The sequence below is a fragment of the Patella vulgata genome, chromosome 5 (assembly GCF_932274485.2).
Source record: "Patella vulgata chromosome 5, xgPatVulg1.2, whole genome shotgun sequence".
Lineage (NCBI taxonomy): Eukaryota > Metazoa > Mollusca > Gastropoda > Patellidae > Patella > Patella vulgata.
Genome location: NC_065883.2, coordinates 8653647 through 8680114, shown reverse-complemented (window position 1 = coordinate 8680114; position 26468 = coordinate 8653647). Strand labels below are relative to the sequence as shown.

General features: G+C 35.0%; 1 protein-coding gene across 9 annotated transcripts in view; it reads right to left on the bottom strand.

Annotated features, from left to right (window-relative positions):
• The window catches only part of LOC126822432 (striatin), a 40629-nt gene extending 15922 nt beyond the window's left edge, over positions 1 to 24707 (bottom strand). Inside the window, exons 1-10 of one of the 9 annotated variants that reach the window (XM_056101512.1) lie at positions 24467 to 24707; positions 15281 to 15384; positions 12903 to 12985; positions 12114 to 12204; positions 10896 to 11063; positions 10221 to 10343; positions 8725 to 8800; positions 7792 to 7933; positions 5994 to 6092; positions 3436 to 3561 (exon numbers count right to left, since the gene is read on the bottom strand). In XM_056101512.1, the coding sequence (XP_055957487.1) occupies positions 3436 to 3561; positions 5994 to 6092; positions 7792 to 7933; positions 8725 to 8800; positions 10221 to 10343; positions 10896 to 11063; positions 12114 to 12204; positions 12903 to 12985; positions 15281 to 15384; positions 24467 to 24676 (1222 nt within the window). In that variant the 5' untranslated portion in view covers positions 24677 to 24707. The remainder of the gene's footprint in view (positions 1 to 3435; positions 3562 to 5993; positions 6093 to 7791; positions 7934 to 8724; positions 8801 to 10220; positions 10344 to 10895; positions 11064 to 12113; positions 12205 to 12902; positions 12986 to 15280; positions 15385 to 24466) is intronic. The other 8 variants (XM_056101514.1, XM_056101513.1, XM_056101517.1 and 5 more) reach the window with 8 other exon arrangements.
• Between the last annotated feature and the right edge of the window lie 1761 nt (positions 24708 to 26468).

The following is a 26468-nucleotide window of genomic DNA, read 5'->3' as shown; positions in this document are numbered from 1 at the left end:
TGTAACCCAGTTGTCGGGGGAATTTTCCGTCAGCTCATTGCATAGCATAAATACAATCTAGATTAGCCAGCTTAGTGGGGGCATATAGAAAGAGATCTGCATAACTTTTTTCCGATTTCAGTGTGAAAATTATTTGTGAGAAGTACATACATGGCTCTTAATATAAACATCAACAAATTGTTCTTTCAACAAAAAACAGATTAATTTATAGATTTTAGAATACAAGAAAAGATTGTGATTTGTCACCCATGAGATGAACCCAGTAAGAGGTTTATACCCAGTCACAGGCACTATACAACTTTGTTAACATGTAGAACAGTGCTGTTTTTAGCAGGACTTTCTTAGTTAACAAATCTACACAATACCTAAGTTGTAGTGAGGTGTACAGAAATATAGGCCTATTGGCAAGTTATAGAAAAATCTGGATGGTAGAAAAGCATGATATAATATCGGGCGACAATGTGCTCATTTTCTTTGACATTATTTGTAGAGAAATGAAGCTTTATAGCCAACAGATGAAGACTCAACAATTGGCAGTGTTTCTTATTTTCCAATCTGAAATAAAGTTTTCATGATGCACAATTTTAACATTAAAATTAAATGTGTGAAAATTTGAAAAGAAAGTGATCTCATATTTGAAACTGCCAGAAACAATGTCTGCCTAGACTGTCTCGAACCACTAATAACAGAACTAGCATATTGTCATTAATGAGTTCACAGCTATTCACGTAAGTTGAGGTGTTTGAGGCGCTGCAGGGAGTACAAGCTTCAGTAGACCAGGTACTAATGAGTTAAGTTTCTAAAATTTAAGGCCAAGGGGCCTGATTCACCAAAAATCATAACATTTTAAGAATGCATCCTTTTCATTGGCTACGATTCAAAATCTCAACCGATGAAAAATCTGCATTCTTAAAATGCTTTGGTTCAGGTATAAACCCTCAGCATGAATAGAGCAAGCCAAGTTTTAGCTTTTGTTATGCAAGACAAAACGTTCTATAAGCAGAAGGAAGTGGGATTACAGTAAGTATCATGTGAACAACTGGATACATATACACAACATACATCAGTTTACACATATTTTGTTCTTTAAAAATCACTAAATCTTGTAAAATAGTCAATATTTTTTTGTCTATTGTCTATCTTTGCTTGTTAGTTGAATGCATGACATTGATCAAATGACATAGTAACAAATGTTGAATACTATCAATATTTACAGGTATTCACTACTGAAAAAATAGGATGGGATTGGAACTGATATATAGAGCAAGACAGGTTCCTGAAAGGTATTGCCTTGTCTTCTGTAGATATTCTACATGTATATGTTCATATAGCAGAATAAAGGGAGATAGAGAGAGGGGGGAGGGAGGGAGGGAGGGAGAGAGAGAGATAGATGGGGTTTAACATCCACTCGACACAAACTGCGTCATTTCGGGACTAACATGTGGTCCAATTTTATTTCAATAATTCGCTTGCGCGTAGGCGTCTTTAGCAGTGGGAGGTAATCGGAGGACCCGGAAAAAAAACATGAGGTTGGACAGGCGACCCTACTCCTTGTCACGTACAACCGGAGAATCGAAACCACGCCAGTTGACTCAATGACAGACCTTATAATGCAGAGCGCACGCACTAACCATTCGTCAAACTAACCCCCTATAATTTAGTTTGATATGATGGTTGCAGACCTTCGATATTTTCTAAAGAACAAAATAAGTGGTAAAATAAATAGCATCATTTATGTTAATATGAAAGTTACAACAAAATGTTCTAGAAGTATAACCTGCTTCAAGTACAACAAATGCCACTACTTAAAGCTATTCCAGCGATGTAAAGGCTAAGTCCTACCAATGGATTGATCCTTTAAGAGAGAAAGAGAGAAATGGGGTTTAACGTCCACTCGACACAAACTAGGTCACTTCGGAACTAACATATGGTACAATTTAATTTTAATAATTTGCTTGTGCGTAGGGGTCTTTAGCAGTGGGAGGGAAGCATAGGACCCGGAGAAAACCCACGAGGTTGGACAGGCGGCCCTAATCCTCGTCATGTACAACGGGGGAATCGAAACCGTGCCGAATGACACAATGACAGACCTCATGATTCGACGCGCACTCGCTAACCATTTGGCCATCCAAAACCCCTTAATCATATAAGAGGAATTCTTGTAGGTTATTATTCTCGGTTTCAACCCCTTGAGTTCAACGTCATTCCTTTTAAGTAATGTGTCAAAGGACAAATCTTACATAAATAGGACATTTCTATACTCTGGAATTTATTTACGACTCGGCGGTAAACAATGTTTTACGATTAAACACTGACAAGGGACTACACAAGAAATAAATTTGGTTAATAAACCCCATAAATTTCAATCTAAAATGGGTTATTGTTTTAATTGTACAGATAAATATTGTAACTTTCATAAAATAATAATATTTCATAAATATATACAAATTCATGCAAATATTGTGATCAGGGCCTGTGATCTTGATAACAAATTAAATTGGAAATTTTATATGCTCCAAAAAAAGTTTTTAGTAGCACAATCTATGTTATCAAGATCATGACTCCATCTATTTTGGCCAACATAAAAAAAAAATAAACAAACCAAAAATAAAAACAAACTCAAAATAATAAACATGCGAAAAGCATTCCAACATACACTAAGAAAGGTTCTGGGTTTTGGTCGTTGATGAAGATAAGTTTGAATTTATCAATACAGATGGTGGGATACGTATAGTTTAGTGTTTTTATTTTTATTTTATTTTAACTATTTTGTAGATACACTTAACTTTAGAAACTGTTCTTATTTCATTCAATCTGATTACAATACAGAAATGTCTGCCTTCAATAAACAGTTCAATATGAATCACATTCACAGCTGAACACGTCCGTTTTTAATTTTCAGACAATTTTATAAGTTGGTTAAAAATTCTGAAATATTTTTGACAGAAATCGAAAGTTTATTGTTCCTAACTTTTTAAAATTCTGAAATGAAATATATTTGACAGAAATTAAAAGTTTGTTGTTTCCAACTTTTTAAAATTCTGAAACATAAAGAGAAATTGAAAGATCAAGGAAATCCAATCAGAGCAAAAAATCAATAGATAGCCATTTTAGTTTTCTTTGCTTTATTAAATAAAGATAAAAAAAATTTGATAAAGAATTACTGCAGCCCAAAATTTATGATGACGTCACTATGGTTACATGACAGTTGGGAAGCAGTGGGATTTCATCACAATTTAGAACCCCAACAGTATACTGAGGAACTCACATTTCAAACAAAATACGAAGTTAAGGCTAACTTTTTCTATTGTCAGCTTGCTTCAAGTTTAAGTGTATCTACAATCGTAACGAGAAAATCTGTGTGTATGTTTGTTAAATTTGGTTGTTTACAATTTATGGAGGCCAAATAACTGTTTCTGTATTATTATATCCTACCAATTTCATCGGGTTCGGAAGAAGGAATGTTCGTTGAACGCGGTGAGTTGTTTGGACTGGATGAAGGACTCTCGTCATCTGAACTAAGATTTGCCAACATTGCCTGCAGTGATGATCGTGATGGTCCTAAATAACGTACATTAGAATTATTACGTCCCTTCATCAAGTAATGTACATTAGAATTATTACCTCCCCTGCTTCAAGTATCGTACATTAGAATTATTAATTTATTACCTCCCCTTCTTCAAGTAAAGTACATTATAATTATAAACTCCACTTCTTCAAATAACGTACATTAGAATTATTAACTCCCCTTCTTTAATTAACGTACATTAGAATTATTATCTCCGGTTCTTCAAATAACGTACATTAGAATTATTATCTCCCCTTCTTTAATTAACGTACATTAGAATTATTATCTCCCTTCTTCAAGTAACATACATTAGAATTATAACCTCCCTCCTTCAAGTATCGTACAATAGAATTATTATCTCCCACGTACATTAGAATTATTATCTCCCTTCATCAAGTACCGTACATTTGAATTATTACCTCCCCTTCTTCAAGTAACGTACATAAGAATTATAACCTACCCTTCCTTAACCTCTCCTTCTTCAAGTAACATGTACATTAGAATTATTAACCACCCTTATATACCCCCCCCCCCTTCTTCAAGTAACGTGCATTAGAATAATATCTCCCCTTCTTCAAGTAACGTACATTAGAATTATTTTCTCCCACTTCATTTAAATAACATAGTTTTAATAGTTCCCATTAAAAATTAAATTGGTTTCTTCACAGTAGATTTCCAACCCCAAATAATGAATATCCCCACTTGCAAAATCAAAATTAAATACAAATTAGAATTGGAGCCCTACATAATAATTACCTCTATCATAAAATCTAAATTAATTTGTCTTTAATACGTAGATTTTCAACCCATATAATAACTACGATCCACCCCCCCCCCCACCATAAATCTAATTTGTATTTAAACAATAGATATCTTACCCTACATAATACCTACACCCCAAACCCACGTCTCAATCAAATCAAAATCTATTCTGTCACTTCCATTATCCTACATAATAATTACTACTTTGTCGTAAAATCAATTTCTAGCCCAAGATTACCAGAGAATTTTACAATGAAATCAAATGAGATTTAGTTCCTAATATAAAATTTGTGTTGTTAAAGTAGACCCCCCCCTTCTTATGAAAATCAACATTTATTTTTTTTTTTTTTTGCTGCACAGAATTCCCATCCCAATTTCCCCCTTCTCGTAAAATCCCCCCTTCATTAAAACCGACATTTTTTTTTTTATGCTGCACAGAATTCCAACCCCATATAATAATAATTACCCCCTTCTCGTAAAAATTCATTTATAACTGAAAATCATCATAAAATTTTACAATAAAGCATAATATCTGCTTTACATGTAGGTGTCATTCTAATTACTAACTGTGATTTTTTCTAAGTATTATTAATTATTTTTCTCTATCATTACAAGATGGTATTATGTGTCAAACTAACTACCATAGAAGCAACAATTATCATTCCATGAGTAATCATTAATTGATTTTGGCATTTAGCATTCCGAGCCAACAAAATAATTGTTTCATAATTTCTACTCAAGCTTTGATCCATGCAGAAATAAATTTTTACTTTTGTAAATGGTATATTAAAGGTTATTTATATATTTAATAAACAAACACGAGCTGAATATTTATATATAAATAAATTATAAACCAAATTTAGAATCTAGGCAATCCTAACCAGAACATAAAATCCCAGACAAGACCCCGTAATAAAAACCATTAGCATTAAAAAAATAAATTGAAGAAAATAATGAAAGCGCTTAAATTAAAAACTTTTAAACTTAATCCGCATATAAAGAAGACAAAGTTGAATCTTGAATCCGCAAAGTTTCAAGCTGAAAGGACCTTCAGTCAGTGTTGCAATCTTATATCAAAGCGGGTGTCTTTTGGACAAATGTTTGGCTTCAAGTACGATTTTCAAAATTAAATTTTCATGATAGTCTATGATATTCTAAAATGTATCAGATCGTCTATTAACCCTTTAGCGCCTGATATTTACTAAGCTACTTCCCAGAAAAAATTTGTGAAAAGTGACGTTTTCTATGTTGAGTTTTGTTGTGTGTATTCAAAATTAGCGGAAACTACTGCTCTCTAGATTTCCTCTAGCCACATGTAGTATACCGTCCTTAAATAGTTCAAAGCTATGAACAAGAATCTTGGCGGATAGAGGCAGGACTAGGCAGTTTTGTGTTCTGTCCATGTACCGTACCAAAGGGTTAAATTGGCGAATTGTTAATTTTAACAGAAGTTGCTCAAAACTGCCAAAAAGAGCAAACAATAACAATTTCAAGCAAAATAATTGTCTAATATTGCAATTTTCTGTAGGTCACGTCTGACCTAAGAAAAAAACCTCTCCAAATTCTACTGTAGGTCCTTTCTGGCTATAAGTACTGTGAAAGACTGGATAATACTGGCTAATGTTAATGATATAAATTATATCCCTTGGTAGTAGAAACTTACTACTAGTCTTCTTGCCTTTTCTCTCCTGTTTATACTGTTGTTTTAGTTTTGATAGATGACTGTGATTGACCACCCATTCTTCACCTTCACCTTTCTTCTCTATAGAACAAACAGGTGTCCATTAGACGCAGCACATTATCTTGGTGACGTGGCCCACATTTAGCTACAGAGGAGGGGCTTAAGTCTACGAAGTCAATCGCAAATTCTACGCAAAAGTGACAAAGCCATGTCTCAAGCACCCATTGCCTAGCTCAGATATTTTAGATGCTCATTATCTTGGTGACTTGGCCCACGGTTAGCTACGGAGGAGGAGGGGGTTTAAGTTTAGAAGTCAATCACAAATTCTACGCAAAAGTGACAAAGCCATGTCTCTAGCACCAGTTGCCTAGCTCAGCTATTTTAGAGAGAGAGAAAAATGGGGTTTAACGTCCACTCGACACAAACTAGGTCATTTCAGGACTAACATATGGTTTAATTTTATTTCAATAATTCGCGTGCGCGTAGGGATCTTTAGCAGTGGGAGGAAACCGGAGGACCCGGAGAAAACCCACGAGGTTGGACAGGCGACCCTACTCCTTGTCACGTACAACCGGGGATTCAAAACCACGCCAATCGATCAGTTATTTTAGATGAACGGTTAGCTACGGAGGAGGGGGAGGGGCTTTAGTCTTATGATATCAATCACAAATTCTACGCAAAAGTGACAAAGCCATGTCTCAAGCAACCATTGCCTAGTTCAGCTATTTTAGACGCACATTATCTTAGTGACATGACCTGACGTTAGCTACAGAGGGGGCCGACCTCCTAAAATCTACGTAAAAGTGACGGCCATTTCTTCAAGCACCCCTTCTTTAGGTAATCTATTTCCAATGATGCCGTCAAGATCTTCAGACCATGAAGTCAATCAGTCAATCGTTCACCTTCCAAATTCACCCCTCCTCTACATAGCTAAGCTATCTTCGCAGGCGTCGATTACAAGTATGTCAAATGTCTTCAGTCCACGAAGTCAATCGCTCACCCTCCAAATAATACGGAAAGTGACACGGTCATCTGTCGAGTAACCCTACTCCAGCCATACCTTTTTCACAGCTGCTGATTACAAGTGTTTCCTGTTTTTTTTTGTTTTTTTTTTAAAAATTCTTTTAATTCTGGATGATTAAAAATATCAAAAAAAAACCCTGGTTCTTATTTTGTGAGATTTAATCAGATGAAATTTGTTGGCTTCTACGTGAGTGCAAACAGTGACATTAATTTTGAAAGCGGCTCAAAATTTAAATACTACAGTTTAATCTACCAACTAGTGTTGAGAGGGTTGAAGGTCATTAACTGACCTAAATGAAGGTCAAAGATCAAAGGTTAGCTAGTTATTGTCAAGGTGAATGTTATGTGAAATCTGATTGGATGTTTCTAAGCCAATCAGAGGAAAGATTGTAGAACAGGAAAAGTACAATATCACACAGTACAAAATGATGGTTGAAAAATGTGAAACATCAAAAATCTAAACAAAAAATCTAGTTAAAACCAAATGTAAAAGAAACAAAAATGTGTACAACGAACAATCTGAATGAAAATGACTAAATATAGACATTTTTTTTCCCACTTCAGAAATCAAAATACAACGCATATCCGAAACAGATAAAGACAAGTTTTCGTTCATTTTTTTTTCCATCATTATAAATCATGATTTGGTAAGTTGTACATATTTGTTTCTTTTCAACGAAATAAAACAATATCGCAGAATATCAAAAACAAAAAAATCAAAATAAAACGAATATAAAAGACGGGCAAACAATCTCACCCCATGGCATACCGTCACCGTGACTACGAGCCTCACCGGCCCCCTCTCCACTCTCTGATACAAGGAAATCGAACTCCGCTAACGCCTCTTCGGTTTCTGGATCTACATCATCCATACCTGCCATACTCTCATTACCAATAATCTACAAAAACAATGAAATAGGTTACCAGGCAACGAGAAATACCAATAACCTACAATAACATAGGTTACCAGGCAATGAAACATACAACATGCTTTGATGAAAATCTTGCACGGAAAAAACTGTTTCAACCTAATCTCCCTGGAATTCTATCTAATAAGGGTGAACATCAATGTGTTTTTGTTGTCCAAATGACAAGGCACCTATTCCATGCAAGGGCCACTTTCCTACACCACTTACAAATCCTAAGAATCTTTTTCGGCCAATACCCGGATCAAACCCTGTTGGCCCCTGGTCACACTGAGCCACCATGATTAACCTGTTAACTGCGTAGGACGTTATATAACGTCCTGGACAACTGCCACTCACCGTGTGTAGGGCGTAATATAACGCCTTGGAGGTATTTTCCCCAACCTATTCTTCGAACACAATCTCAGGACGTTATATTACGCCTGGTTGAGGAAATCTAATTGAAGGGAGACAACTCTATCTACCATTAGTTTTAATATGGTTTCAGACTACTATAATTTTTTTTCAGGAATAAAAAGGTCCAAAAATGACGTTTTTCGTCAAATTAATTACACAATAGGGGGTAGTTAACGTTTTAAAAACTACACAGTTAACTGGTTAAGACATTGGTTTCCGTTCGCACTTAAGATGCTGTTGTCATAGTAACAATCTGACATCAAGATAGTTTGCAGTAAGGTGCTGTTGTCATAGTAACAATCTAACATCAAGATGTTTGAATGGAAAATTAAATCACAATCAGTCAGACAATTTAAATGTCACGTTACCTTTATTTTGTTTCCCTTTCTTTCCAATCTTTCATCGGATTCGTCATCTGCTGCTCCACCATCCTCGTTCTCATCGCTATAAATAGAAACAACAAAACATTGCTGTACAAAAACTAAAGGTGTGCTGGGACAGCAGTAAATCTGTGAATCTTCAGAGTGGCATGTATTCTTGCCTCTTTAAAGTAGCTAAGTCTCTAACTCAATATCATCCAAAATCTTACACATTGAAAACACGAATTATTTGTCAATTTAAATCAACATTGATGTTGTGATCTTACAGGGAAAAGATGGGCTTCTGACATCCAATAATTAAGACAAAATAACCATTTTACCGTTGGTACACGAATCGTGTACCATTTTTAACAAGGGACACGTAGAAAGAGGCTAGATATATTCCACAAGTCATGTCGAATGGTGACGTCATATTCTTATCTGGAGAGCATGCGCAATAAATACTATCAGTATAGAGTGGAATAACCAGACACTAGAGATTGCCATTGGATTGAGACTTCTGGCATATTTCGCGGAACATAACTGATTAGAAATTGCAGTAAAAACAGAAACAATTGAATGTAAATCAGTTTATATACATTCACATTACATTATTATATGCGTTGTGACCCATTTGTGTCAATTTCTAGATCCAAAATATTAGCGATTTAGCTCCTTTAAATTGACAGATTTTTAGTAAATATTTTGTTATTTGGTTTAGTAAACAGCACTGACCCCATGGTTACGCTACCACCCCATGAAGCCCAATATATGCCCTTAGTCAAACTCTAGCATATAACGATGAAGTAAACGTTTTTTTTTCTCAACATAAAACTATGACCTGTACATCCTAAGAAACTTTTATCAACCAACACAGGGAGAGAACTCGGAACCGCTTGGTTAGTGCGGAAAGTCTTACATATTCAGCCACTGCAGCTCTAGGGAACCCAACAGACAGTACAACTAGTAAACCATCTCACCCCAGGCCAATATCTGTGTAACATATATCACTGTAACCCGGGTATCATTTAATCTTGTGTATCTAGCACTAATTTCTTTCACATTCATTTAATATCAAATCTTTGTTTAAAAATCATAAAAAAATCATTTAAAATCACCCCAAATCATCTAATTTGTACTTGTGTCCAGTTTAAAGCTGACCATTCAATTTTGATAATGAGTGTCCAATTTACAAGTGTTTAATTTCTTTACCACTGTTAAAAAATTAATCAATATTCATTAATTACCAATTGGGTTGTCTATTTTTTAAAAGTGGTCAAGAAATTAAACACTTGTAAATTGGACACTCATTATCAAAATTAATCAGTCAACTTTAAACTGGACACAAGTACAAATTAGATGATTTGGGGTGATTTTAAATGATTTTTAAACAAAGATTTGATATTGAACGAATGTGAAAGAAATAAGTGCTGCTAGATACACAAGATTAAATCATACCCTTGATAGCATCTCCCCAGCCTAATATTTTTTTAACTTGTATGTACCTAAGATTGTCGTCTTCATCGTCCACCACATGCTCCGGCTGCAGAAAATCAAACGTTGTCATAACAGCATCTTCAGTATCTATTAAAGCTCCTTCTATTTGGTTCTTTTTACCCGAGCTTCTACTGAATAATAAAATAAACTTCTGGTTTAGAATGGGTGTATTTAACATGATCTGGAACTAGTGTTAGTATGTTTAACATGATCTAGAAATCTGAAACAAGCATCAGTCTAAAATTTGTTCAATTTTCTCTACGGAAGACATAAACAAGCCAACATCACATAATTATAATACTTGCTGAATTTCCTACCCAAAAGCAAACCTAAAGTTACTAGACCATTCCAGTCAAGAACTCTGGGACTCAATATTTATTGAGAGAAAAGGAGCTAAACATCCACTCGACGCAAACTAGGTCATTTTCGGGACTAACATATGATTCAATTTTATCTAAATAACTTGCTTGCGCATAGGGGTCTTTAACAGTGGGAGGAAACCATAGGACCCAGAGAAAACCCACAGACAACCCTATCCCTTGTCATCATGTACAAGCAGGAAATTGAAACCACTCCACTTAACTCAATGACAGACCTTGTGATTTCAAGCGCTCGCACCGATCCATTTGGTCACATTGCTAAATAAAGGTATCCCAGCTGTAGAAGATTTCAACATTGTTTACCTTTTGGTGATTTCGTTTCTATTTGTAAGTTGAGGTTCTCCATTAACTAAACCTGATTGGATACCATCTGGTTCATCACCAGAATGAGGCTGTATCCCTAGTAACGACCTTACACGTGCCGATCGTACATCTATTATTGTGTCTGTGTAGCCTATTTCTTGTAAATACCTGAAAATAACAACGAAAAAAATTATGTAAAGAATTTTGGTTTCACAATTTACATACAGATGCAAAACAAAACCAAGGAACTGCAAGAAATATTTTTCAAATTTATTTTTCTAAATGTGGGTCAATGAACTACGGCGCATTTTTGAGCTGGAACTTAGTACGATAGTATATTGACGCTGGAACGATAGTTTATCGACAAATTGAACCAGTCAGCTTATTTAAAGGCTCAATACCACTCTTGTTGTAACTGAATAATATGTCCCAATCTTTATTCTGGTCAACAAATTGTACTATTTTACAATATTCCAATTAATTGATGATACAAATTTCATCTTAACACACCTAATTTAAAAAATTGGAAAAATTCAACTAAATGATTTGAAAAGCCTGACGTAAATCTGTTCAAATGTGACTTGGATTTAAAAATATTTTTGAACCCTCTGGACAAGTAAAATAGGATTTAATGGATAATTTACACAAGAGGTAGGACACATCTAGTACTTAGAATAAGGCTATTTTTTTATTTTCTGGAGCTATCAAGCAGGCAAGAGTGTTATTGTCCCTTTAATACGATTGAGTTCGGAGCTGGAACTTGTAGCTAATAATAAACGGGTTATGTGCAGTTGGGAGCTGAAACGTACAGTGATATAATTTATTAACAGGTTGCCTGTGATATCATCCTTGATTGAAGCTGATTTTACGCCCTAGAAATGAACTAATGCACAATTGGGAGAGAGAGAAATGGGGTTTAATTTCCACTCGACACAAACTAGGTCATTTTGAAATTAACACATAGTTGAATTTTATTTCAATAATTTGCTTTTGCGTAGGGTTCTTTAGAAGTGGGAGGAAACTGGAGGACCCAGAGAAACCCCACATGTTGGATAGACGGTCCTACTCCTTGTCACATACGAGCTGGGAATTAGAAACCATGACACTTGACTCCATCACAGACCTTATGATATAACGTGCACCATTTAAACCATTCGGCCACCGAACTCCCCTGGTGCAACTGGGAGCCAGAACTTAGCATGAGAGAATAATACATACTGTCTGAGTAACTGTCTGCCTTGACGCCATGATGTGTTTATATTGGATGTAGAGGAAGTGGTTACTGACGTATCGTTACCGTCCACATCATCTGGAAAACAAAGACATACAAATATATCATCAAAAGAGAGAGAAATGGGGTTTAACGTATACTCAACATAAAATAGGTTATTTCGGAACTAACATATCGTTCAATTTTATTTCAATAATTCGCTTGCGCGTAGGGGTCTTTAGCAGTGGGAGGAAACCAGAGGACCTGGAGAACACCCACGAGATTGGACAGGTGATCTTACTCCTTGTCACGTACAACTGGGGAATTGAAACCACTCTAGTTGACTCAATGACAGACCTTATGATACAGTGCGCACGCGCTAACCATTCGGCCATCCAACCCCACTTTAGAACTAGAAGCCCACATCTAAAATTTATCCAATCTGATTAAAATACAGATCTATATTTTGTGTTTTTTTTATACTTACCAGTTGTAGTGAAAGGACGCGTCAGAGGTCATATGAGCGGCTTTTGACCATATGACGTTAGACATTAGATCAACCAATCAGAGTCGATTTTTCTAGGTGGGTTACCCACAGTACGGTGCGTGTACCTCACGTCAAAACCTCGCGTTGTAACAGACAATTTCATTGGCTAATCCCTCACATCAATCAGAACGCGGGTTATATAACAACTCTTCCGGATCCTAGTGTAGTAAAGACACATGTATACGTACATTATGCTGACAAAGATGCACTGACAGTTACAATATTAAACTAAAAATCTAACTGAAATTACCTTCATTTTTCTTATCAAATACAGGAGGTTTTAAATCTTCTGGGTTTAAATCTGTTCCGTATTTTAACTTATGATATTTCCCTCTACAAAAAATAAATATTAACGAAATTAATCACAAATAATACAACATGTCGTAAGTGCCCTATCGATAAGTGAGGCAGACTGAAGCCTAGGGTCTCAATATCTACATGTAGAGGGCTATCAGCCAACACTGTAACCCGGGTATCATTTAATCTTGTGCATCTAGAACCCAATTTCTTTCACATTCCTTAAATATCAAATCTGTGTTTAAAAATCGTTTAAAATCACCCAAAAATCATCTAATTTGTACTTCACTTGTGTCCAGTTTAAAAGTGACTGATTCATTTTGTTAATGAGTGTCGAATTCACAGGTATTTAATTTTCTTACCACTGTTCAAAAATGAATCATTATAGTAACATCAATAATCAATTGGGTTGGGTTTTTTTTAAGAGTGATCAAGAAATTAAACTCTTGTAAATTGGACACTCATTATCAAAATTGAATGGTCAGCTTTAATCTGGACACGAGTACAAATTAGATGTTTTTTTGGTGATTTTAAACAATTTTTACGAATTTTTAATCAAAGATTTGAAATTGAATGAATGTGAAAGAAATTACATGTAGTGCTAAATACACAAGATTAAATGATACCTGGGTTACAGTGCAAGGTATATAATATTGTCATAGTCCAAACCATGACAATTTGATTGACTCAATGATCGAATATTTCAAGTACTTTCTTGCGCTCAACCTTCTTTAGCAGAGAACATAGAGCAAAGTCACAGGGTTAAGAAAGTGCACTGACTTGACCACAACGACTTTACTCAATAGACCTCACCCACCCAAACACCCCAGAAAAATACAGAGGAGTCACATCAGGATATCAATGCAAACCACATCAGGGCATCAATGTAAACCCCATCAGGAATCAATGCAAACCACATCAGGGCATCAATGTAAACCACATCAGGATATCAATGCAAACCACATCAGGGCATCAATGTAAACCAGATCAGGATATCAATGCAAACCACATCAGGATATCAAATCTTTATTGTCATGTCTCGTGTTATAATGATTCAAGCATGGTTAAATGGACAATCAACCCTCTCTAAAAAACGAAACAGGAAGTGCTTATCTCCCAAATGAATATTTAAGTTTTATTGTCGCATATTTTGTATATCTTGATTACAAATTTCTGACTCTAGATAATGATGTCACCAAGTACAGTACAGATACGTGACATTTTAAATATCAATCAAGTTTTATTCTAGGTTTTAATACCACGCTGCATCAAATTTCTCAAATAAATATGACGTCTATTGTTCTGTATCAATCGGACTAATGAAAACTGGTATAATATTCCGTGATGTGTGATATAACGGCTATTTTTGCCAGACAGTGACACTATGCCCTACTCTTTTACTGAATCAGGCTTGTTTTTTTATGTGTATTAGTACATAGAACCTCTTTTTTTTATGTGTAGATGTACATAGGACCTTGTTATTTTTTCTTCATCTGAATGACTAGACACTGCATCACTGACATGGGAAACCACTATAGAGAATCCTGACAGAAAGAGAGAGAGAGGGAGAGAGAGAGAGGGGGTGGGGGGGATTTAATGTCCACTCGACACAAACTATGTCATTTCAGGACTAACATATGTTTAATTTTATTTCAATAATTTGCTTGCGCGTAGCAGTCGTCAGCAGTGGGAGAAAACCAGAGGACCTGGAGAAAACCCACGAGTATGGACAGGCAACACCCTATTCCTTGTCACATACAAAGGGAATTGAAACCACATCAGTTGACTCAATGACAGACCTTACGATATAACGCACACACACTAAGCATTCGATCCACGCCCCCCACCCCTATACATCGGCCTAGTGAGCCAGTGCCTTATGCAATGAGCTACCGTTACTCAGCATCAAGTTCTTTATGTACAATGTAATATGAGTGTTTACATTTATCGTGATGTAAAACACACAACTGTGTATATATACTGTACATTTTCACCCATTTTTTTATATCTATATAATATGTATGTGTTTGCCATTTTAACTACATGTATGTATATACACCCTTTTTGTATTAATAATATATATGTATATACAAATTATTTAGGGAGAGGGGTTTTACATAGGCTAAGCCTGTTCCCCAATCCCATTCAGTCAACCTGAATAAAAATATGGTTTAAAAAAAAAACAAACCACACAACGGTACAAATAGAACTTGTCAGACGCAGTAATTTAAAAACAATTAAATTTCACAATATGATACTGGATACACGCATGGGAGTAATCCGAGGCTAACTTATTATTTTTATATTATTTATCATTTTTAATATACAAACCTTTCTTGTTTCAATGCAAACTCTAACATTTTAATTCTTCTAACTAAATCCTGTTTTAAATTCTCTTGTCCTTTTCTTTCCCCTTGAAGAAACGCAATCTTAGCCTGAAAAACACAAACCAATTATACAATAAAAATACTTCCCCTTGTATATGAATACATTGTACATTTTAAAAAAAGTTAAGTTTTACTCAATAGATCAACAAAATATTCTTTATCTACATTTCATTTTCATTTACCAATATCAGTACGCAACAAACAGTCATGATCTTAAAAATATAACCCAACAGTCATGCTCTTAAAAACATAACCCAACAGTCATGCTCTTAAAAACATAACCCAACGGTCATGCTCCTAAACAACAGTCATGATCCTAAAAACATAACCCAATAGTCATGCTCCTAAAAACATAACCCAACAGTCATGATCCTAAAAACATAACCCAAGTCATGATCCTAAAAACAGAACCCAACATAACCATGATTCTAAAGACATAACCCAACGGTCATGATCCTAAAAACATAACCCAACAGTCATGCTCTTAAAAACATAACCCAACAGTCATGCTCCTAAACAACAGTCATTCTCCTAAAAACATAACCCAACAGTCATGATCCTAAAAACATAACCAAAGTCATGATCCTAAAAACAGAACCCAACATAACCATGATCCTAAAAACATAACCCACAGTCATGATCCTAAAAACAGAACCCAATGGTCATGATCCTAAAAACTGAATTCAACAGAACCATGATCAAGACATAACCCATGATTTAAAAAAAAAAAACAACATACATTGTAACCATGATACAGGTATCAGAGCAGAAACATTTAGTAACAAATGTTGCAGCATTTTTAACAACACATACATGTATTCCCAGTAAAGTGTCGCCAAAACGTAACCAAAGAAAGAATGAGAAGACATGTGGGTAATATACATTTTACATCATACAATGATCAATCTCTATAAATAACTTGAGATATTTCACAACTTCATTTTTTTGAATGAAAAATAAAAATGAACTGGTCTCATTTGATTTTGAAGAAAAGGATTATGGAACTGACAGGTGCAGATTTGGAAATGAAATTGGGTTTAGTTACCATCCTACTTTTCTGCATCAGTGGGATAATGAGAGAGAGAGAGAGAGAGAGAGAGAGAGAGAGTTTAATGTCCACTCAACACAAAGTAGTTGTGTCATTTCGGGATTAACATGTGGTTCAATTTTATTTCAACAATTTGCGATCCTACTCCTTGTCGCATACAACGAGGGAATCAAAACCACACCAGTTGACTCAATGACAGAGCTTATGATACAACGCACACACATTAACCATCGAAGACGCTACTGGCATATAATACCACGCAGTGAGATAGGAGTAGGTTTTCCCAACAGCGGCACTTCGGAACCTTACTCCCAGTTGCAGATTAGATCAACACACAACAACAATTAATTGCATTTTCAACAACACAGAGGACATAGACTTGTAAAAATGTCACATGATTGATATCCGACTGCTGGGTCGTAATATATAATGTACAAATAAGACAAAAATGTTTAATGATGCTCGTAACTTCATGCATTTATGTGAGAAATCTACAATCTAATTTTTATGTGTAGAAATTTACATGTATGAAACTACGACCTCTGAAGACAAGTGTTACTGAATAAAGATGTTATCAATGTAAGTCAAGCAAAGCCCCAAGAACAAAACTATATCTTTTCTTAGGGTATTTCACCTTTAAAGTGACCTGGTGCCTACAGACATGAAAAATAATTATCAACACAAGAGATACACAGTAATTTGTCAAACTTCTTTTGTCTTCGGGCACAAGGACATTGTGTTCATAAATTAACAATACAAAGATAGTGATGAGATGTTGTGTAAAGTTTTGCTTGCCATGTTTCACGCCAGCTCAGACTGTGCAATGTGCAATTTTATATCAATTATTCAAACTAGGTTTTTTTCAGGATAAAATAATGATGTAATGTCTTTTTCCAACACCTTTATCTACAAAATACTGGTCCGACACAAAGTTCAAAATATCCAGTACTAGTTGATTACTAGTGTCTGATATTATGCCTGGTGCTAGTTGATTAGTCTGGTACTAGTTGATTAGTGTCTGTTATGTCCAGTACTAGTTGATTAGTGTCTGATATTATGTCTGGTACTACATGTAGTTGATTAGTGTTGATTAATGTATGATATTATGTGTGGTACTAGTTGATTAGTGTCTGATATTATGTCTGGTATTAGTTAATTAGTGACTGTTATTATGTCTGGTACTAGTTGATTAGTGTCTGATATTATGTCTGGTATTAGTTAATTAGTGACTGTTATTATGTCTGGTGCTAGTTGATTAGTGTCTGTTATTATGTCTGGTACTAGTTGATTAGTGTCTGATATTATGTCCGGTACTAGTTGATTAGTGTCTGGTGGCTGAGAATTAAAAGAATTAATGATAACATGGACAATCGAAGCTTAGGCTTGATTGTCAAGTATACATGTACATGTAGTTGCTATGGTAATAAACGATCTAAGCTTCATCTTAAAACAGTCATAATTTCACCCAGAATAAAGTAATTTGAATGCAATGTTCATTCATTTTTCATTATCTATTTTTGATCTATTATAAAAAAGGGGTTAATTCTTTATCTAAATCTTACATTAATACATCTTTATTTTATGACGAAAAAGCAATTCGAGGATATTTTGAGGTGGACAAAACCTTGAAAACTTAGATATTATCTGACAAATACACAACAGATATCTGCAACTTTAAAGGAGCTAAATCACTAATATTCTGGATCTAGAAACTGACACAAATGGGTCTCAAACTTAACGCATACAATATGAATGTATATAAAATGTATATAAACTGATTTACATTCAATAGCTTTCATTTTTACTCTAATTTCAAATCTGTTATGTTCTTCAAAATACGCCAGAAGGCTCAATCAAATGGCAATCTCCAGCGTCTATTCCAGTCTACACCTATAGTATTTATTGTGCATGCTCTCAAGATAAGACTATCACGTCACAGTTTGACGTGACTTGTGGAATATGTCTAGGCTTGTTCTTCATTACAAATGACGCTGAACCGCATTATAGTACACAATTCGTGTAACAACGGTAAAATGTATATTTTTGTCTTAAATACTGGATATCAGAAGGTAAGATCACAACAACAACGTTGATTTAAATTGACAAATAATTTGTGTTTTCAAAGTGGAAGACTTTGGATGATAATGAGTTAGAGACCTAGCTACTTTAAAGTAGATTTACATTATTTCCAACTTTAAAGTAAAAGGCTACAAAAATAACATTAGATCAGTGTTGGTACAGTAAGGTTGTTTTGTTTTTTTATCAAATTTAAAGTAAAAGGCTACAAAAATAACAAGCGATCACTCTGTAGAAATATCGGCAAGGGTTTAGTCAAGTTTGTTGACATTACAAACAATTCAAACTGAATCAACTCTCGTCGACGTCGAGCAGTAATCCAAGATCAAAGATACCAAAATAAATACAGCAGAAGTCTTTTCATTCTGTGCACAATATTTACTGCACATGAGCCAATTTTCCGTAAAAAAATATCCACTTTTGACTTTACATGCTTGTATTAATTGTATAATCCGTATTTAACAGCCGTAGCGGGATTAAACTATTTAAGCAAACATCCGGAAAAAAAATTATGTAACAGCTGAATCTACTGTATACCTTCAAACAGTAATGTCTTTGGCCAGAATAATGCAATTTGAATGTAGTTTTCAATATTTTCATTATTAATCTATTTTGGAACTATTATAGCAAGAATGATCATCTCTTGATCTAAATCTTAAATACCGGTACATGTAAGGCATCTTTAAAGAACTGTTTTTACTGGGATTAGATTACAAGAGAAAATAACTTAGTTGCTTGAAATGAAATTGGAGTTAATCTTGGATTAGGTCTAAATATTAAGGTCACCTGCAGATTCCGACAAGGTCACAAGATGTAAACAAGGCTAGCACTAATCCATAATCCTTGGAAACAATCACATGCCCTAACCCTGTTTACATCTTGTGACCTTGACAAACTCTGCAGGTGGCTTTAATTAGATTTGACTGTTTATCTAGCCTTGAAACAAGGCACATGTTACAGACATTTGTCAACCACAATCATTCTTGCATATGCCATTTTGTCGACAACAATCATTCTTGCGGATGCCATTTTGTCGACCACAATCACTCTGGTGTATGCCAATTTGTCAAAATTTAGCAGTGGGAGGAAACCGGAGGACCTGAAAAATACCCCTTATCACGTACAACCAGGGAATCGAAACCACGCCTGTTGACTCAATGACAGACCTTATGATACAGCGTACACGTCATCTACCCCCCCCCACCTTAATATGATTTAATGAAAACCTGAATTTAAATATTGTTATTAAATTAAAACCAGCGTGACAGTCTGATTCTAATCAGCCAACAGTTTCTAAAGGTTACATTACACGATAACAACAGAATATAGAATTAATTGGCAAACCTCCAAAAAATGTAAAATATACATACATTTGTACATGTATATGTTTTAATTTTCAAATCGTTCTGGTTGGGAGATTTCCCTATGTTACAGATTTATTTTTGGAAATTAATTAAATTCAAAATAAGAAAACAATCAGGGACTCCCTCAAATGAGACAGGTAAAATTAATAACATTTAAAGGTCACTGGAAAAGCTTCAAATTTTTTTTCAAATAATGCAAGTAATTATGTCAACATATCCTTTCCATAAGTATAACACGAACCTGATGCCAATATTATCTGCAACAGGTAAATTTAATGTTAGTAATTTCCGTCATTCTCCGTGACTAGTCGTAACTTTCTGTCAATAAACAATCGTGACGTCATATGGAAAGGCTATGTTGACATAATTACTTTCATTATTTAAAAAATATGTTGACATACTTGCATTAATTAAAAAATTTATGAAGGTTTTCTAGTGACCTTTAACTTTTAGAATTTCTAAATTAATTTGCATATTCAACAATTTGTATGATTAAACACTGATTTATGGCGGCACAATTATTCTAGCTTGCGTAGAATTATTGTCGATTTAAAATCATCAAGGTGCAATTATTGTAACAGCTGATGAACACAGAACAAGTAGAGAGGCTTCGTTTTATGTAAAAAAAAACGTATGGTTTTCTCATTACAATTCAAACTAAAAACAACAGGTGTGAGATTATTGGAACAAGTGGGTTAAAATATTACTGCTAATACTAATATTATATTTAAAGTAGGTAAGTCTCTAACTCAATATCATCCAAAGTCTCCGACATTAAAAAAACGTATTTTTTGTCAATTTAAATCAACACTGATGTTGGGATCTTACTGGGAAAAGATGGGGTTATGATATTCATTATTTAAGACAAAATAACCATTTTATCATTGGTACACGAATCATGTACCATAATGTGTTTCAAGGCCCATTTTTAACAAGGGACTCGAAGAACGAGGCTAGATATATACCATAAGTCATGTCAAACGGTCTGCGCTATTTGTAACATGGGATTGGGAGAACAAGGACAGGCATATTCCACAAGTCATGTCAAACGGTGGCGCCATATTCTTATCTGGAGAGCATGAGCAATAAATACTTTTGGTGTAGACTGGAAAAACCAGACGCTAGAGATTACCATTCAATTGAGACTCCTGGCGTATTTCGCCGAACGTGACTGATTTCAAATTAGAGGAAAAACAGAAACGATTGAATGTAAATCAGTTTATACATGTATATACATTCATATTACATTATTGGATGCGTTGCAACCCATTTGTGTCAATTTCTAGGTCCCAAATATTAGCGAATTAGCTCCTTTAAAATCTTTCTCTTCTTGGAATCTTGTTATTACTACTGTTGTACATGTATAATATATCTCTATAATTGTAACTTTGTAACTTAGCAAAGTAAACCTGTATGTCAAAGGGGAGCTATATAGATTTTTGTAATAATATTTTCTAGTAGTCCATTGATTTTACTATTCTACTATTCTAAATCATTATTCAAATGTCATTTCAATGTGCAATTTAACTGAAATTATCAATATTCGGAACCATGTTGTTAGTGCATTTTGCGATTTCTACAATCAATAAATCCATTGAATCAATATATTTTCCTTTCTGCTTGTTTATTTCTTAATATTAGGTGATTTATTGAATAAATTTTTTCTAAGGAAACAAAAAAAAAAAATGATGAGATTATTACAGCTTTTATTTACTTAAATTAAATTGAATAACAAGGGGGGTTGTATGTCCGAATCGTTAGCATGTGCGCACTGTACCATACGGTCTGTCATTGAGTCAACTAGTGTGGTTTTGATTTCCTGGTTGTACATGACAAGGAGTATGGTTGCCTGTCCAACCTTGTGGGGTTTCTCCGGGTCCTCAGGTTTCCTCCCACTGCTAAAGACCCCTACCTGCAAGCGAATTATTGAAATAAAATGGAACCATGCATGTCCCGAAATGACCTAGTCTGTGTCAACCTAGTTTATGTCCAGTGGAGGTTAAACCCCATCTCTCTCTCCTCTCTCTTGAATAATGAATACTAAGAAATCAGTCTATGAGATTATTATAACAGCTTTGATTTACCTAAATTACCTTGAATAACAAATACTAAGAAATCAGTTTGATAATTTTAAAAAAACTATTTAAATTCGAAAATATTTACATGAGGTCTAGGTCTATTATTTTCATGTCTGAGTTTTATTGCTTGTGATTTTCCTATAGTCTCCATTACATGTGCATGTACCTTGCTGAAATCATTGTTATAAATGTCTTCATGCATGAATAATTGCAATTGTCACCTGAACAATCAATGACAATGTTTATATAATATTTATTGATTAAACAATTAAAGATGGAGGTTGAAGTTGAAAGAGGAACTTGATGAACATGTGTTGACTGTAAAGTGACTAACTCACTGACACTATATGATGCATTATTGTTATGTACATGTAGTTGGTCTATTGTGTGCAGTAGGGTACACATTGTCTATAATGTATTTTCAATAATGTATGGTGAGCATACCTGTTTGGGCATAAAATTTCTGAAATATTTACATGTACGGTATTAGAATCAATGAACAATGACTAAATACAAAAATATATATTCCATACTTTGGTTACAAATTACAATGTGACCTGCAACAGTATTCATTGTTATCTCAATATGTGCAAAAAAATTTAATCATGCATTATGCTAGATTTAAACCAGCCTATTGCAGGTCTTTCTTTATGCCTGAAATGTTATATACTGTATGTATAAACTATTAATTAGACATTTATTAACATGAAAAGACCACAATCAACTTTCAGTGCCATCTTTTTTGTCCGATTTTCAATGGAATTGAATCATATCTGTTGTTATCATGACAGCGCTAACAATGACAATCGGGGCTACAAAGATTTTAAAATAAGGTTTTCTTGGTTTAGAGTGAGGCAATTTGACCGAAATTTTCAGCATATTCAGTTTACATCATCTAGTTTTTAACTATTATAGTGAGAACTGTCAGCTCTTTATCTCATCTTCCATAATGTTTCTTTAATAATGTGAACCTACATTTCACTAATCTAATCCAATAACAAACTTGGTAGACTGGATTTTTTTAAGTACATGTTTACATGAGGTTATGTATCCAATGGGGACCAACGTTTAATAAATATTTTTTACCGAAGAGGGGTCTGTTTTAAAATTTAGAAACGTAACAATTGTATCAAAAAGTCAATAAGTTCTAAATTCATGCAATAAGCTTACATACTGCACCCCACTCAATAACGCTAGAGACATGATCATTTTTAGTCTCCCAAATATTTAGCTGGATTGCTTTACCACTCTCAGGACTGACTTCTATCACCGACAATTCAAGATTATACACTACCATAGTCATAGTCAACGAGCCTACTCCCATGTAATTCATTTGAAAATTATACATAGGAAAGGCAACTAAATTGAACAAATATTTTCAAATTTCAGAATGCGTTTCAGGCAACCAAATGAATGTTTTCTACAAGTACATGTTGACGATGAGAATTCCAAATATGTGTTAAAAAAATAGAATTTTTTTGCAGTTTTCAAAATATGCAAATAAGTCAACTCAAAACATATTGTAAAGAATAAAAACATTTTTCTTTCTCTTATTATAACTACAAGTTTTTTCTGCTGAATATGGTAAGATATATTTTATAGCAAAGTATATGGTCATAAATCACTTTAAATAGTGACACAGATTAGACACCATGAATTGTTGTTCAAAGTTACCCTGTGATGCTTTTGATAGCATATCGTCACTTAGCTGTTGATCATAATGAATAGGTACATTGTACATGTAGATGAATGTGTTTGCGGCAGAGGACCCCATTCCCCCCCCCCCCCAACCAGAACCACCATTTTTGGTTTAAATCTCTCAAAGTGAGTAAGTAGCCATATTCACAGTCAAAAGTATTCTTATAAAAATACATACGGTACAAATCAAACTATTACAAATCAATCAAAAATAATCTGTTGAAGTATATATTTGTTACTGCTGATTTCACATCGCCATGTTCTGCACTGATTTCTTATAAATCTATATTTTCTAATCCACAGAACTTGACACATACATTACTATCAAAAATGAGCTAAATGTAGATTAATTTTATGGGTTATCACATTTGAAATGTGTAGATAACAGCATATCATCAGCTTTATGTATCTCTACTACTTCTGGTAATCTGATACCCAACCAGCATGTAGACAAAAACTCTAAAACGTAGGAAAAGGACTCAAAATCACAAAATGTCAACAAGTCAAGTCCATCTGTCAGATGAGGGTCCAGTTATATAAACGACACGATGACTGACAATCACAAAAATTTCACACAAGGACAATTTGATGCAAAAACAAAGACACGTACAGTTAATTAAATGAAATGAGGTCTGGCTCAAAATATTAATTACATCCATTCATTTATAAGTTATGAATGATTCGTCCGCCATTTTGTAAGATGGCAGCCATAATAACTGCACTGTCAAAAACTAAAAAGACGATAAAACTGATCCATGAGCTCTTATTCACTTGTCGTTCAGTTATTTAGCTACTCAAGGTATTGAAGGTCACTAATATATCAGTGTTAAACTTTACATTTAGAAGAATAATAGCAAAATTCTTACTTGAAGTTCCGCTCTTTCGACTTCCCATTGCGATCTTTCCATCTCAAAACGAGCCCATTCCGTTTGCAAAAAATGAAGTATTCCTGGCATAGAATACTGAGGGCGTTGGCCCGAATCATCGTTTTGTTGTTGTTTAGTAACCATACTTATTCCTCCAATTCCTGGGCCAAATTGGCCTCCGTGTTGAGATCCAGGGCCGTCTTCGATCATCTTAGCATGGCGGCCATTACAAGTAGCTTTAAATAGGTGGCGCTGGCGTATAGAATGACGTCAGAAATCAGAAAATGCCTAATGCCATTTGAGGCAGAAACCTGCAAGGAGAATCAAACTGTGTCAAATCTCAATGTCTCAAGACCCAGTCGATAGAATATCCCCGAAAGCGTTGCTTTAAAACTGCGTAATAAATATATCTAATGATGTGTGTGTCAAGTGGGATAATGAAATATCGATTATTTTTTTATACGGTACCAGTAATTTACTAATTATAAAACAAAAATATTTCGCCGTCCCGTTTCCCCACTGCCCTTTTAATGTCAGTTTAAGAAATATAATAGAAGCCACTGTATTGGGATATTGAGGCGTGGTTTCTCATTGTCGGTCAGTAATGCAGGGCGGAGGAGGAATTGGCAAGGACCGGCGTCTATAGTCATTCGGATGATACGTAAAACAAATGCCCCGTGTAGTACACAGTGGCGGGCACTTAAAAGAACCATTAACAATTGAAATTTGAATTAAGAGCAGACCGTATAATATTGCCGGGGGGGGGGGGGCAGAGATTATCATCTGTACACGTGCGCAGCTGAATCGGGCAATCAGATACGGGTAAAGTGAAAGAAAAATTAATAAAATATTTTGGAGAAGCAAAAACTGTGTGCCTTCTTGTCGACAAAATAAAGTACCCAAATCACATGACTTTTCGGGCATGGAGCAACTCTGCATCATTGTTTTCGGACTTCAATCAATACCTGTTTCATCAATTTTTTGAGCAGATTTGCCGGACATACGCGTAAGACCTTTTACCGCTAATCGATTAACTAAAGTGCCTGAAATTACACGAGTTTTTGGTTTGCAGCCACTCTACATTGACCCTTATTTGTTTCATCAATTTCTCGGGAATCGAAATTTCCTCAAATTGACCGATGCATTAAATTCAAAATCAGTGTAACAAACAGTGTCCAACTCCACTGGGGTTTTCATGTGGACATTGAGTGGGATTTCTGTTGCAGATGTGCTTAATTACAGAATGATCCGGAGTGGTTTGCCCTTGTTAGTGTTAGTCTAGTTGTTCGGATAGAAAGAAAAGCAAATGTCCCGTTATAGTACACATTCGCGGGCACGAGGATCGACGGTAGCTCTGTGGGTAAGACGCTGGCTAGCTAGTCTGGGGGTAGATAGGTTCGTTGCCCGTGATGCCGTCATGCCGAGAGAGTTCATCGGGATTTTCTGGTGTGATTTTCTCTTGTCAGCCGTGCAGGACGGAGGGTCTGACAAGGACAGTCGTTCGGATGAAACAAAAACCCATGGTCCCGTGTACACATTGGCGTGCACGTAAAAGATCCCTTGGCAGTTGAAATCCGATATCAAAGTAGGTCGTATAGCGCCGCTGTAGGGGCAAAATTTCCCTCATATATATATATAGCGCACTGTATGGCGTATGCCCGTCTTCATTAGCCCAGTCAGAGCCGAACAGTAGGATTAGCCCAGTCGGTGCAGAACAGTAAGACGTTAAACCTCATTTCATTTCATTTTAAAAACCCCACAAGAATGGTCATACTGCACGCAGCGACCCATCTACGTCATACTTCCCATGAATGTTATTCTCAGCCGGAGCTAGCTGTAGATAGGCAGCCTAAGTTTGGGATGAAGAATGGTATGTCCCTCACCCGATTAAAACATCATGTATACAAAACTAAGCAAATTACTAACACGCTAAAATCTACTTTTAAAATGAAAATTTTTGGACGATAAACTTTTGTTAAAAAATTAATCGGAGGAAACGAAA